Here is a 15,474-nt window from a genome sequence, read left to right as displayed (position 1 = left end):
ATAAAGTACTTATATAACTATATATATTATATAATTAATATTATAGTTTTAAATTATAATAAATAGAGTTATTTTTATATAAAGTTTAATACTTTAAACTTTATTATTTTATTTTATATAAAATGTTATAGTAAGTTAAGCGTTATTATTCTTATATTCTTATTATTATAAAAGAATATTATATATTTATAAATACTAATTAAAATTCTATAATCTAAGGCTAGTAGCCTATAATCTACGGCATATAATTATTAATAGAAGGCTATAAATATTAATAAGAGGCGCAGACTTAAGTCTATTACACGAAGTAGGATGAAATCACTGTGAACGGCTGGAGGCTCAGTAGGAATGAAAAAGTAAACTATACTCTCCCAGAAGAGATGCACGCTGACGATGGCTTTGGACAGCCAAGTGGTTACAAAATATCCGGTTAACTACGTATACCTAACGCACTGTACCCCGCGAGGAAGAATTCAAAGAAAAGCAATGTAGAATTGAAGAGGCGAGTTGACTGAGTCCTAGACTCCCTCCAGTCCATGCTCAAGAAACCACTAGGGGGCAACGAGATTATGTTCGGCCAAGAGCCACATTCTTCCAGTGATCGCGCTCTGCTTCCAACTTTCGAATCTTCTCCTCCAAATCCTCAAACCGTTGAGCCTTACGCTCGCGAGACTTACGAGCCGCAAGAGTGTTGCGTGCCCGCTTCATAGCCACAACGTCGCTAGGATCCTCTACGACGATGGGAGGCAACGGTTTGTCCCGCTTTCGAGCATTAACACCAGCTACAGAAGAGTGGCGGCCGGAGCCAGACGATGGGGAGCCACCCGACTTTCGCCGCGTGGAGGCTGAAGTGAATTCGACAACCTCAAGGTCTTCGTCCGCAATAACAGGAGATTGCCCAACATTCTGTTGAATGTCTTTGGCCGTAGCGGTCTCTTGGGGGAATAGAGGGAACCAAGGATCAGTAGAACCGGTTTCGAAATCACCAGAGCCGAAATTAGGAGAAACATCGTAGCCGTCGTTGAAGTCTGGCGACTCGTTATAGACGGACGGAGAGGTCAATGCAGTGAATGCCGTCGAATTGGGAGCTGACATGAACGGCTCCTGGATCAGCAGATCTTGGGGAGAAACTGTGCCCAGGTTGCTCGCCCCAGATGTGCTCCCGCCGAGATCAAAGACAGATGGCATAGCTGGGGACGAGTATGTGGTAGAGGCACCACCCTCGAACCCGGTGAAGTCGTCAAGGTCGAGTTCTGACATTTGTGAGCAAGGCGGATGCGAAGACGGACACAGTGGAATGATACCTTGCAGTTCCATCTTAGACGATCTCATGGAAGTCTGACCAGTACTCTGGGAGAAAAGCGGAACCGGGGGCAGATGACGACGGGATTGCTGCTGAAGAGCGAGTGAAGACGACGGAGCTGAAGCTGCGTAAAACTGGGCTTGTTGTGCGGGAGATGTAAATCGTGAAGCAACCAGTGACGACGGAGACTTTGAGTGGTCTGCTGCCTGGATCTGGGCTAGTCGTTGATTGTGGCGGATGAGAGATTGGCGTCCGCGTTGCTGATGCTGACGGAGCTGATGCGACGAGTGACGGCGGTGCTGTGTATCAGAAGCACTAGACTGCTGAGTGTGGTGTCTAGGTTGACTGGGCCGTGGGGGAGGCTGATCGAACAAGACGAAGTCCTGTTGTGGTTGCTCGACGGGTGGACTGAACTGTTGTTGCGCGGGTTGTGCCGGCCGGCTGGGAGAACTGGAGGGAAGCCATGTTGATTGGGAATCCGTGGTGAAGACTGGAAAGTCTTGCGAGTAAATGGTGGAAGAGGAGGAACCTGAGCTGAAGCTTTGTGTAGCTGGGCTGAAGTTCAGATCGACCTGGGAAGGTAGAGCTGAGGGTGAAGACTGAGTGAGGAAAATGTTGCCGAAGTTTTGAGACTGAATTTTGTCTGGTTGTGGGGAGCAGCCGGAGAGGGCGGTTGATTTAACGCATCTTGAGAAGCCTGTATGGCGATAATGACTTGCTGTGTATTGGGAAAGATTGGTGAGGATGAGGAGAGAAGGAAGAGGTGGCGGAAGGTCTTTTGTGGGCGAGCAACTAGCTTTTGTAGCCTTTCAGGCAATCGCAGGCCAAAACGACGAGCGCAAGCCGAAGGGCGCGCGATTGGCAAAGCCCTGGAGTGAAACAGCATTAATGACCGGTAGAAAGTACAGAGCTGGGAGGTATCCATGCCCACCCGGGACGCCAAAAACTTCGCACAATGGCCCACAAGTTGGTCGACCATCAGCCTTGGAATACTGCTATTGGATGTACCAAGAAGCCCCTTCCATACAGGTCTTGCTCCGCCCTCTGTGTAATCCATGGTCCGGGCTGATGTGTGACTCACACTCTGCGGCGCCAAGCCATATATGGCCTAGGACAGAAGCAGTGACCGGGCATAGTACAGTGCGCAACAGCAAGGCAAGCCTTCAAGTCTTACTGTGCTACCCACCCACCTCCATCTTAGAAATCAGCCTGGGTACCGGACGTCTCTCGCCTGCCTAAATTGCACGCACTGCCCACACCGACGCCGACGGCAAGAAAAAAGACACGCTAAAGTACAGTACTTTTTCAGGTCGCTAACTGGCTGTTCTGAGAGATACCAACAATTTTCTTCGGCGCCATCTTCGGCCAGCCCAAACGGGAAATGCATACGTACCAGCGACAACTCCGAGGACAAGATTACGGATGAGCCGCGTACGAATCCATTGCATAGCTATGCGAGAACAGGATAACACTCTTCGACAGTCAAGACTCAGCACGTATATCTTGCCACTTTTGCTCAATTTTGCTCGTGCTGATGAAGCCTCACTAGATACGCAGTTCTCGCACTTACCTCGTCCATGAACGTGCTTCCCTTATCACCAGGTTTCCGCGAAAACAAATAAACATAGATTATCTCTGGCAGGCCCGGTAGTCCTCGCTGTCCATAGACTCTGGATACAGCGTTGCCAACCAGCCAATCATTTAGACCAATTGATTCAGGTCTGCGCCTGATAACTAGCGCCCCGGTCAGTTCACCCTGTTTCACGCCTGTGACTCATTCTCCCCCGCAGTCTCTCATCTCGTAGTGTTTTACATGACCGATCTCATGTTGCACATACTCCATATGTGCATGCCCACTATGTCTAGCATAATGATGAACTCCGACGTCGTTCGCCAATTTGCAGAGCCTCCACCGAGCCGCACACGCCCTCCCAAAAGGACTGCCTGAAATCAATCCGCTGGATACGCAGAATTGAAGATCGATATGGCCTGTCCCGCACCTTATGGTACATTTGTAAACCCCATGCTAAAACTGTCGCAAGACTGATTGTCTCGCCCGCGATGTTTCCCTCCCATACGCGGCATCAACAAGCCCTATCATGCTCGGGACATTCCATAAGCCGATGAGGTGCCGACGGTAAAAGCCCGGGCTTACAAAAATTCGAGATTGATTCAACCCCTCAATGCCGACATCCATCATGGCCTGGCCCCCATAGGTGATGCAAGTGGGGACAGAACATGCCGTCTCGCGATGGCATCCTCTGCCCAATCGGTCAACTCGCGGGGTGAACTCTGCAGTGATTTTGGACCCAAGGTATGCGGTCGGGCTGCTTGCACCTGCACACTGCCGCCTAGTCATGCCTCGGTCACTTTGACCTTTTCCAACAAGTGACCGTCGTCGGCGTGCGTTTCTAGTATTTCGTTGTTGATGATGTCCTTATTACCATCTCGGAAGTCCCTCATCAGTAGCAGGAACCTCGAATTTTTCCACTTGTCACCTTGCTCGTGTTGAACCGATTCCAAAATTTGTCGTGCGGCCTCGGAAATTTCTGATTGCCCCCGGCTAGCAAGATCGGCTGACGTTGCATCGGCCATGTCATCGAGGCCCAGTCGCGACACATCGGGAGGCTGGTTGGGTTGGGATATGCCAGAGGAAGCCCGGATCGAGTGGTCTTCCTGCTCTACGGATTTCTCACCATCCACGGTGGCTGGCATGAGTTCTTCACCGCGAAGACTGATGCCAAGGGTTCTGTCGTCGTTTTGGGTAGCCGTTATTTCTTCTTGTTCCATCTGCCGCGCGAGCTCCTCCATGATGGCGTCAACATCTTCTAATCGGCTGTGCCCGTGAGCAGCCATCCACCTGTCCATTTCGAGGTCAAAATCAGCCTGGACAGCGTCAGCGCCATGGCTCGTAGGCCCATATTCCGCGAGCGCCCCAGGACCTCCGACAGGCCTAAAGAAAGACGGCCTTGAAGGAAATGCCCTCATGTTTGTCGCGAAATCTGCTGAGCGAAGTGAGCTATTTTGTGTGGTTGAACGAATGAGCGCCGAGCTGCTTGAGGCTGGAGTGTTTTGGGAGAACCTTGCAAAGTCCTGAGCCCAACCTGTCGCTTCTGGGGGTGCATTTGGTATGTGGTATTGGCGGCGGGCCACGCTTTCGTCCACAGAGGATACAGTATTGGAAGTAGAAGCCGGGTTGTTCATCGAAAGGCGTCCGTCATAGTGATTTACGAGATGCGGTGCTATGGAAGGACTAGATATTGGCTGTGCGTGAGAGCTTGGCGCATTCGTGGTTAAAAATGCGCCAAAGCCATGCTGTGCTTGAGGCGAGGACATTGAGCCACTAGACCTAAAGACCTATTTAATGTGTTATAAGCGTTTTGGATAGGAAGAGGTAGATACAAACATACATGTTGACTAGCAAATGTGGTGGAAAAGCGATCCTGGTGGAGGCTACGGTCTTGGCCGCCGTGGTCGACGAGGCTCTTGAACGGCGTTGAGCCGCTACAGGAGTTGTCACCCATTCTCAAGGAGGAACCTCAAAAAGTCTGAGCCGATAAAAAGTGCAAGTGGCAGCCGTAGAGTCAAGAGCCCAAGGATTAGAACCACCCGCCGTTCTGCTTCTCTACTGCCCGATTCGGTCAGCAGTTCAGCGGCTGGAGTGTATGCAACGACCGGCCGGTTATGCGAACGAGCAGTCAAGGCCACTACTGTCGAAGCCTGGAAGTGGACTGATCAAGAATGTGGAAGAAAAGCCCGCGTGTTCGTGAAATTGCGAGAAGTCAACAGCAAAAATTAAGTAGGGGATGCGACGAACAAATAACCTTTCCTTGTGAATGACGGTCATCATTCTTAATCGGCCTACCTCGGCACAACGCGGTACGTACCAACAGTGGCTCAAAGACGTGGTTCTCTTGTCTGTGGCAGGATCCGGGATCTCACCGCCTGCCCCATCGGGATTCCCTCACTTTGACACTCAGGCGGATTGAGAGGAGGGCGGTGGGGCACTTCCCGCAAATACGTACCTACCTTTCCTCAAGACACTGACGACGGGAGGCCAGCTTGCGGAGGCCCACTTTGCAGCCAGCTTGACCCAAATCTGAAGAGCTCCTAGATTAGGTGGCTAGTCAACATCTATTACGACTGCGACAACACTTCTACCGACACTTCGACGGCGGTAGTCACTATCGTTTCTCTGCCATCCTTCTCCTGACTGGCCCTCACTCGAACGGCGCATATCTTTCGATCAAAACGGCTTGCAACCTAAAACAAACCTCCCCGCAATGGTAATTTTGCACCTACTTCACCTCCCAGTTGATGCTCCTTGCCTGCTGACACCCATTGCAGGCATCCGCTCAGGTCATCTCAAACTCTGGCCACGATGATATGATTGTAAGTGCAAATGACACTTATGCCAGCCACGCGAAATCGCCACGGCCTCCGACTGCCACCGGAAGCGACTCCAAGATGGGTGTAGATCTTGAACGGCTCTCCGATTCCAATATCCCCGGGTTACTCCTCTATCATCAAGCTCTTGAGGCTAACCGAAATCATTTTTGCAGCACGATGCCGTCCTCGACTACTATGGTCGCCGGCTCGCGACTTGCTCCAGCGACCGAACGATTAAGATATTTGAGATAGAGGGTGATTCTCAACGACTTATAGAAACCCTCAAGGGGTAGGAATATGTCTCATTACACGCCATTTAGCTATCACACTGACGCAGCAACAGACACGATGGTGCGGTTTGGTGCGTTTCCTGGGCTCATCCCAAGTACGGAAACATTCTCGCTTCGGCGGGTTATGACGGCAAGGTCTTCATATGGAGAGAGCAGAACAACCAGTGGCAAAAGATCTTCGACTTCGCTCTGCACAAGGCTTCCGTCAACATTGTCTCCTGGTCACCACATGAATCTGGATGTCTTCTTGCCTGTGCCTCGTCAGACGGCAATGTCAGTGTACTCGAGTTCCGAGACAACAGCTTCGATCACGTTACCTTTCCTGCTCATGGATTGGGCGTCAACTCCGTGTCGTGGGCCCCTGCAACTGCACCGGGTAGCATCGTGAGCAGTTCTCCAGGCCCTGGCTCTGCTGGTGTCAGACGGTTTGTCACTGGCGGCTGTGACAACCTGCTCAAAATCTGGACCTTCGATTCTGCGTCGCAGTCTTACAAGCTAGACCAGGAGCCCCTTGCTGGCCACTCCGATTGGGTGCGTGATGTTGCATGGTCACCGACTGTTTTACAAAAGTCCTATATCGCCTCAGCTTCTCAGGATAAGACCGTCCGCATCTGGACCTCTGATCCAACCGGCGCAAGCCAATGGAGCTGTAAAATCCTCAACTTTGATGCTCCCGTCTGGCGTGTGAGCTGGTCGCTGAGCGGCAACGTTCTGGCCGTAAGCGGAGGCGACAACAAGGTTTCCTTGTGGAAGGAGAATCTCAGAGGCGAATGGGAGTGTGTCAAGAGCATCGAAGAGTGATTCAGGTGCTGTCATGACATCACAAGCAAGGCGTTCATGGAAAATTAGGGTTTAGAAAGGTCAGCTCTCATTGATGATGTTCTATTACTCGATGTCGTTTGTTTTCGGGGATTGGTTCGAAGACGTCCCAGCCGGCTCGCTTCTCCTATTCTATGGCATCAGCCATTGGCCGCTAGACTTCTTTGCCAACAAGTATCGAGAGCGGCGACACGGTCAGCACGTTCAATCTATCTCATACTGCCGCATAAGTTTCCCAGCGATTCATGCTTCCTGTGTAGCGCACGCATGGGGCCCTCTCCATCAAGCATAGGACATTAGCAATCAGCAAACCGACTTTCTGCTCCTAGGCTATCGTCTCGCAGGAGAATCCACCGCTCTTTGAGACGAGGGCGGCTTAGGTCGAGAGACAGCCCCGAAATGCATGATAGTTGAGAAACCAGACTAGCCCCGGCACCAGAAAAGGACGTAGAGTTGCCAGGCGATATTCAACGAGGTTGCCACTATGTGTATAGAGCGCGTACGACCCACCCTTGGATGTCATCAATAATTCACCGTTGCTGTTCCGCGCTATACCTATGGGCTTGCCATGCCGGCCGGGTATGATACATGCTGGTAACCCGCGGAATATAAACCTCTTGAGACGTGGGATCGAGCGGCACTAAAGGACGACCTCCATTCAATGCATATACTACTTTTGTACAAGCTATACAACTGGGCGCTCAACCCGGTGTATAAACGTGAAACCTGCAATGTCAAACGGAGGGTAAGAGTGAGAAGAAAGCACGATAGAAGCCAAAATCCGGGGGTGAATAGTGTACATATTAGGAATATCTAACCCGTATTATTAGATGTAAGAAAATTAGCGTTTTTGCCTGCAAGTTACTTCAAGCTGCGCTACCGCCAGATACCTACGTGTCCTCCAAAGCATGAATCTGACCTTCTCAACTCAGTCCTTTAACGGAGGCCAATCACGCTCATCTCCAATGTCCAGACTCGCCTTATCCAGACTTTGAGCTTCCCCGGCACACCTTCCACATTTTCAAGTTCGACGCCTTCCCACCAACAGCGCCTCGCCGGCTTGCGCCAGAACAAGAGCAACTTCTGAGCCATACCGACAGCATTGCTACCCATGTCATTGCCCCGAATGTCACTTCTCAGTCGCGCTAGGGCGAGGCTACAGACGACTGCCTTGTTTGGTTCCCCAGCTCGGTGGCCCCAGCTGTCATCGTGGTTGAAGCCGCTAGCATCGACAGTTAGCCTCAACTGCATACATCGGGAATGGACACCTCTGTCAAATGCATAACTTACCCTGCTGTCAACATTTCGATAAGGTGAGCCTCCGTAGTGCCCGGCTCGTCACTTCGTTTCAAGCCAGAGAATATGCCATTCTGTTGGAGTAGCGCTTTACCAGCTGCTCGCTTCACCTCTAACATCTCCGACTGCGTGATATCTGCCCGAGGCGGAATGACGTAGAAATCCAAGTCTTCTCGCAAAACAATGATGCCTGCCCGTTTAGAAGAGTCATCTCTTGATTCCATGGCGTCAGCAGCGGATGCATTCTCTTCCTGTGCGACGCTTGGGGACGTCTCGGCCGGTATGGACTGTGCCACAGTGCGGAAGAAATCCAGCATGTATTGCAATGATGCTGGATCATACTAGCAATCAGTGTCAGTGAGGGGTTCGGATGGCCTCTCAGCTTGTACGTACATCTACTTGCACAGCGTCGCCTTCAGCGAATCCACCCATGTGACCTTCAGGGAAGAGCCCGTTCGGAAAGAGAGACAGGAGCACGAACTCAGGCAACGTCAATAGTTCGTCTCTTGAGAGAACGAATCTGGTACCCCTGCAGGACTACTGTTAGCCGTCCTCATGTCTCATTTAGAGCAACCACTGATCTTACCGAAGGTCCATGGAAATCGTCTCGTCGGCGCCGACATCTAGCACATTGTCAGTAGGTAGTCGGGCCGCCATACTACGAAGAAGACCTACCTCCGATCGCATTGATGGGCGGGCCTCCTTGTTGTACCTGAGTAATGATACTCGAGGCGCCACCGGCGGTAGCCATGAGAAAGGTGAAGGATTGAAGTGGACTGGGTCCTTCCGAGTAAGCTGGCGGCGGCTCGTTATCTTCGTCTTTGCTCGCAGTGGCGCCCTTCTTGTCTTGAGGGAGTCCGCGTTTGGTGTCTGTGAGGGCTTGATCAAAGGAGCTTGAGGCGGGCTCGTCACCGGAGATGACAGAAGACGTGGGTGCGTATGCTGGGGCTGCTACAGAAGATCCAGCCGCCGGAACAGCTGAGCTACTATCGCAATATATGTGATGGGTATTTGCGCTAGTTTCGAAATTGCCGTAGAGAGACGAGAACGGGGGTGGACGCGAAGTTGAGGCTTCGGATGTCGGATACTGAGGAGGGGGCGAAAGTCCTCGAACGTTGGATGCAGAAGCAGCTTTTTCTTGCACGTGTGGGTGTTCTTCTGCGTTCCTCTTTTCGACAGAAAGACGGTTTCCTCCTGAGAGAGGAACTGAAGGCCGGGCGGACACGGGTTTCCCGTTCCTGTCGTCTTGCGGACCTGGCAACGTGGTGGCGGTTGGGAGAGATATTTAGTACTCAAGTCGCTAACAGAAGTGATTTGTGGTCGCCGAATACGCTGGTTTAACACTGCCCGCGGTTAGTTTGCCTTAAGCCGATAAATGTCGTGGCTCGACGAGAAGCTAGGGTTGTCGACAGGCCACACGTGTCAAGGACACAGCGAGGCAGGCGTCGGGGGGAGGGGGTGTATTCGGAGATCGAACCAAGGCGCTACCGACGATAGTCGCGATGATACGACAGCAAGAATCAAAGAAAACTGATAAGTCGCAAAGCGGAGGATGACTTGTTGCTATCGTCTGGCTCTGAAGCAGGCAAATATGCTTCGTGGGAAAGGAACAGTTGGCGGTGATGACGAGCAGAGAGTTGGGAGTAGGTCTCGTCGGAGCGGTTTGATGAGGTTGGACTAGAACGTGGGAGGATGGCGGTTAAGACGTAAATGAGCGTGAACGGATCTGAGAGTGAACCGTGCTCTGGTGACTGTAGGCACAGGGTATTACAGTGGATTGACTTCACTAACTACCTACGGTTTGGAGTCAGCTCCTTCCAACCAACCCCCGTCTCTTAAACCCTGTCATTTCCTAATTACTTCCGTCCGAGATTGGAGGCCACGCTCACTGTCGGCACACCATTGCCTGTAGCCGCCCATACCATACCATCCGCTTGCTTCTGGGCATGACAGGATGAGGCTAAGTTTGTAGAGCTTGAGGTTCACTGCGCGTAGATGAGAGGGGGTCTGCCTCAATAAATGACCTCACGATCCCGGGCATGTAAATAGGAACGACATGCGAGGACATCTCAAATGGTTGTGACAGGCTGCAACGTGCGATCGAATGGGACTGACTGGCACTTACTTTATTAGTCTTCGTCGCTGCTATCACCAAAAATGGCTTTGAAGACGTTGTCGTTTGACCTGGCCACCTCTTTGGCTGAGCCCTCGCTCCTAGATAGGTCAAGTGTAGGTTTCGTTGCTTCCCGAGAACATGCCAAATCAATGATGGCTGCTGTCTCCTGTCTTATACCCGGTGAGGAATCCATTTTGTCTGCTGAAGGCGGGAGAAGAGGTGAATGGCTCCGCATAATGGATGCGGCTGTCGCCGTCGCAACTCCGGGTTCAAAGTCTGATTGCACGTGTGCTGGTGGCTGGACGTTGAAGCGCTTACACAGCAACCTGCCAGGGAAAAAGTCTTCGGTCAGCCTCGTCATACGCCCATACATGCCCACTCTGGCGGCTTCTTTTGCTGCGTCTAGGTGTGCGGGTGCTGCCGTGACTTTTCTAACACCAACGTCTGTGGCCAATTCTGATCCGCTGCTGGTAGCAAGTTGCTTGGATCCTGTCGAGGCGGTTGTGAATCTCGTTGCCATGAAACCTGTCATCGGTTTGAAAAGCTGCGCACATCCGTAAAATTCCCCGATCTCCTTGACAAAATCATCATCTGTCATATCCGATGGCTTGATGGGAGGCCCACCAAAGCCCGCAGCGCTCTGTAAGTAAAGGCGATATCGTCCACGTTTTGCGTCGTCGTTGGCATAGGGGCTCCCAGCGCCTGCCCCGCGACTCATGGCAGCGAGGGCGGTCTCTTTCTGCAGACACGGTAGAGTGCGAATTCTTTCCTGAAGCTGCTGTTCGGCTGGTCCCCTAGCTTCGATCGGAGCCTCGCCTTTTGCTGGAGGCAAGTCTGTCTTCCCTGAAGCAATCGCCAGCCGCTCTCGAGAGGCTGCCGACATGTAGTCAAAGACAGACTTGCCTGACAAAGTCAACTCGCCTAGGATTGCTGCGCGAGTGATGGGATCTAGCTTGGCTGCTTTGGCAGCCTCTGCCGTCGACCTATTCGTATAGGACACGAGGGATGAGTTGCTCCTTGATGGTGCCCACTCAGGGGGAACCGAGGGAGGGGCATACATGTCCGTCGAGTTCCCGTTTGATTTTGAGTTTGTGAACTGTCCGGGAACAAAACCGTTCAAAGGTCGTTTCCCATTCCAGCACCTGCCGTGTCCGCGACTTTTCGTGGCGTGGACGGCGCTGGAAACGAAGACCGGCGTGGATCCGAGACTGGGATTTGCAGACACACTGGTGGCTGCAAGCTTCTTCTTCTTCTTGGTCTTTCCCCCCCCTAACACTCGATTATATGAGATCCGTGGACCCATCTCGTAAGGATCATCTTCTTCTGAGCCGGTGTCATTTAGGACGCCAACACCAAGACCTCCCCGCTGGCCACGCTTGCTTTTCCTCGTCTCTGACATTCCCAGAAGCACATTGAGGCCACTAGCTCGGCCATCATCCTCTCCCTCATAAATTCCACTACCGGCCCTAGTAACTTCATTGCGGTCGTTTCCGGAGGCAGTGTAGTGCTCCCAAGCGCTACCAGAGCCAGATCCTCGCGAAAGCCGAGCGTCGTCGTCGTTGAATCCCAGGCCTTGCTGATCAGATTTCTGGATAAAGCTGACCATGTTGATATTTTCCGGGGCGAACATGTGCGTCTTCTCTGCCATGTGAGGCGTGTTGCCTCCCGAGATGTCGAGTCTTGCTACCCTACGAATTCTGGGCCCAATACCTTGGCCGTCCTTCCAGCCCATTTTTCGCAGCAACTTGAGACCCATGGTTTCGCCTTGAATGCGCATCAAGCTGGCTAGGCCACCGGACAGACGCTGACCAGGCGATGGAGCTCCGAGAGCCCCAAACGGATCAGTAGTTCGGATCTCCTTTGTGTCGGCTGCATCGGCAAGGTCCTCATCATCCATGTAATCTTCTGGTCTCCGATCTGGTGCCCTCGGGTCATCTTTCCGGCGAGCCGTACGGCTGGACACGAAGGTCGAAGGTGTCCATCCTTCCTTTGATCCGACGGTGTTGAAATAGCTGGACAGGAATGTCAGCGAGTGAGTATTGATGAAGTGGAACGTTGCCACATGACAGCTTGAAGTAAAGCTTACCCTGCACTCCATCCTCCAGTGAAGGCGCCGTGGAGGCGCCGCCTGCCTTTGTCGTCCCTCACCTCCTGCTTGTGTAGTGGAATGTATGAGCCATCATCACGGGTATCGGCGTCTAGGGACGGCAGAGGTGTACCGAAGGCGACGTGAACGGCGGCACCATTGTGGAGGTCGGCCTCATAAGTAGCGCGCGATCTTTTGCTGTTGAACATGGGGTTTGCAGAGGCGTTGGGTGGTTGAGCGGGCAGTAAGTGTGCGGCAAGGCTGCAAGCAAAAACGTAAGGAGTCTCAGCCCTGCGAGGGTGCAAGTTGACTTTCAGTTTGCCTACCTAGAGACTTCGGGCAGGTTAAGGTAGGTACGGTAGGCACCCTGAGCACTCTTGACAGGGTAAGTTACGTAAGGCACCGTGAGTGATTGGGAGGCGCCTACACTGACGGATACGTACTGAGTGAGTAGGTAGGTGAGGCAGCTTTGGGTTGTTCGTCAATGTTTGCGACTCAAGTGTTCTTGACTCCGTAGTCCCTTGTCCGATTCCAATTCAACCTAAACCCTGTTCTTTGCAGGTAGTGCGTAAGTTAGCCCACCCCGTAACCGCGCACACCCCATAACCGCGTAGCGCTACCGAGATATAGTAAATAACCTAAAATAAGTAAAATATATATTTATTACTATCTAGCTAGTAAAAAAGTATACTAAAGTAATTTAAATTTAGGTTTTTATATTCTAAACTTCTTTATTACTTTAAAAATTAATATTAATTTAACCTCTTATACCTCTTTTATAGTATATATATTATAGAACTACTTATTAGGATTAGGTATTATATTCTTATATTTATATAGTATATAAACTTTTAATTTAATTTATAGTTTAATAATTTATTAGTTCTTTATAACTATAATATTATATTATAAATCTAGTTTTTTATTTATAGTAAAAGGTAATCTCTTACTATAGTAATAAAATAATCTTAGAGTAGTTTTTAAAATTAACTATAGTAGAGTAATACTTTTTAAATTCTTTAATTTTATAGGTATTTTTAAACTATTTATAAAGCTTCTCTTCTTACTAAGTATAGTTTTAGTAATAGGCCGCTGGCCTTGTATTGTGAAATTTGACTGGTATTAACTGCGAAAGCTAGACTGGTCCCCTCGCCCTCTACTAACGACCTTTGGGTCATGTGACTACTTAGACATCTTAACTTCAACTATTATAACAAGCTAAGTCAACCGTCTTCCTCTAGCCACCTCTATCTCTAAGGCTCCTTTAAGCTGCACCTACCCTTTACGCTATATTTGATCCGCGCCTGTTTTCTATTATCTCCTCTGCTGTTTAGACGTCTGTGTTGTGACAGATAATATCTTCTGCCCTACTACGTAGTCTCGACGAAGAGCCTTACTACTGTTAGCTATACTCTTAATATATTCGCCCTTCCCGACTTACTAACTGCTTAGGCTACCTTAGCTATTTTAAGGAAGCTTATAAGATATTTATAGGCATTAGGATTATTATTAGTAGCTTTAACTATATCTATATCGATCTTGAGGTTATATAACTACTATAGATTATCTTTATTAGTTATAGCTTTAAGTAAGTATAGCTAAGTGAATTTAAGAAGGGTTATTTTATTAGTATAGGTAAGTAAGCTATAGCTAGAACCCTTAATATCTTTAACTTTAGTCTTATAGATTAGGTTATCTAGTTTAGCTTTATTTAGTTTATATATATATTTAAAGAGGGGGAAGGATATTATGGTTGCTATGCGTATAGGAGGAGGATATAAGGAATAGGTTTAAGGCCTTATTTAAATAGTTAAGTTTTTATACTATAGCTATGAGAACCCTTTTAGCTATGCGAAGAGTTATACTATTGAGTTTATGCTCTTGAGTATAGGTTTAAGCTATCGCTAAGCTTTAGCTATTATGAGTGCTATTAGCGTTCTGCATTATGGATAACGCCTTTGTAATATTATGAATGACGCTCTTGCGATCAGATGATAGTATTGTAAATGACGCTCTTACTAGTACGTTTTGCTGCCCTGCTGCCTACCTGCCTACCCTCTTCTATATAGCTGGGGATAAGTTAAGCTGAGAGTTAATAACTAGTTATACTGAGATTTATTTGTTTACTTTATTGAGATTAGGTATAGGTTAAAGTACTGCTATTAGGTTTAAAGTATAGGGAAAAAAATATATAGAGTGAACTGTAATACCTACTTATATAGGTTAACCAGACTGCTAATATAGTTTTAGTAATTTACTTAGCTATATTTAATAGTAGTAACTAAATAAATAGAACTTTAATATAGCTAAAGAGGTATAGATTAATAATATAAAATCTAGTATATATATAGATTAGTAATATACTTTCTACTCTAATAAAGATATAATAAATAAAGAAGGTTTATTTATTAGTAGTTATACTATTAATAAGATTATAGTAATTATTAACTTTTTATTAATAAACTAACTTAAGGGAGCTAAATATAGCTAGAATAAACTAATAGAAATATTAAGTAGATCCTCTAGTTATAATATTCCTATATAAACTTAACTATAATATAACTCTTATACTTATTAAGGATAAGAAGCTACTATATCCTTTTATTTTTATTTATAAGCTTTATCTAAAGGTTAAAACCCTCTTTAATTTAGTTAATAGTAATAGTATTAGTTATCTATTTATTATTTATTATTATAAAGTATTATTAATTAAATTCTTATAATTTAATAAGAAGCTAACTTTATTATACTTTCTTATTATTAAAAATTATAAATAAATAAAGGTACTTACTAAAAGTTAAGATATATTTAACTATAATAACCTATATATATAAATTTAATATCTTAATATAGTTTTTCTTTATCTTAAAAGACCTAAGTATTAGTTTATTAGTTTCTTAGTTTTTTATTATTAGTATAGGTATAAGCGTATTTAGAGGCGTAGTATATACACCTATATAGTATAGGGTTATAGATAAGCTTATATTATAATAAAAAGTAATAATCCTAAGTATTTATAGGTATTTAATTATATAGATAATAATAAGGGAATTAATATATTATAATAACTCTAGTTATTATTCTTTTTAGGTTACCTCCTCTAGTAGGGAAAAGTAAGGGGAAAGATAACTTAAAATATAACCTACTTAACTACTAATTATATAAAGTGCTTATA

General features: G+C 47.8%; 4 protein-coding genes across 4 annotated transcripts; 1 reads left to right on the top strand and 3 right to left on the bottom strand.

Annotated features, from left to right (window-relative positions):
• Window positions 1–567: 567 nt before the first annotated feature.
• GCG54_00014900 (Cross-pathway control protein 1) lies at window positions 568–1,260 on the bottom strand (the record flags this gene model as incomplete). Its single annotated transcript, XM_045414721.1, has 1 exon — window positions 568–1,260. One exon carries the CDS (start codon window positions 1,258–1,260, stop codon window positions 568–570), a length of 693 nt encoding a protein of 230 aa, XP_045260843.1.
• Window positions 1,261–3,658: 2,398 nt separating this feature from the next.
• On the bottom strand, window positions 3,659–4,827 carry GCG54_00014899 (uncharacterized protein; the record flags this gene model as incomplete). Its single annotated transcript, XM_045414720.1, has 2 exons — window positions 3,659–4,660; window positions 4,714–4,827. The coding sequence occupies 2 exons, from the start codon at window positions 4,825–4,827 to the stop codon at window positions 3,659–3,661; spliced, it is 1,116 nt and encodes a 371-aa protein (XP_045260842.1).
• Window positions 4,828–5,586: 759 nt separating this feature from the next.
• On the top strand, window positions 5,587–6,783 carry GCG54_00014898 (Protein transport protein sec13; the record flags this gene model as incomplete). Its single annotated transcript, XM_045414719.1, has 4 exons — window positions 5,587–5,616; window positions 5,651–5,695; window positions 5,866–5,981; window positions 6,036–6,783. The coding sequence occupies 4 exons, from the start codon at window positions 5,587–5,589 to the stop codon at window positions 6,781–6,783; spliced, it is 939 nt and encodes a 312-aa protein (XP_045260841.1).
• Window positions 6,784–7,737: 954 nt separating this feature from the next.
• Window positions 7,738–12,508, bottom strand: GCG54_00014897 (G patch domain-containing protein 1; the record flags this gene model as incomplete). The annotated part of the gene is made up of 7 exons (XM_045414718.1): window positions 7,738–8,023; window positions 8,092–8,438; window positions 8,491–8,626; window positions 8,684–8,720; window positions 8,773–9,351; window positions 10,250–12,225; window positions 12,300–12,508. 7 exons carry the CDS (start codon window positions 12,506–12,508, stop codon window positions 7,738–7,740), a joined length of 3,570 nt encoding a protein of 1,189 aa, XP_045260840.1.
• Between the last annotated feature and the right edge of the window lie 2,966 nt (window positions 12,509–15,474).

The sequence above is a fragment of the Colletotrichum gloeosporioides genome, assembly GCF_011800055.1.
Source record: "Colletotrichum gloeosporioides strain Lc1 chromosome Unknown consensus_66, whole genome shotgun sequence".
NCBI lineage: Eukaryota > Fungi > Ascomycota > Sordariomycetes > Glomerellales > Glomerellaceae > Colletotrichum > Colletotrichum gloeosporioides.
This window is presented reverse-complemented; position numbering and strand designations above follow the sequence as displayed.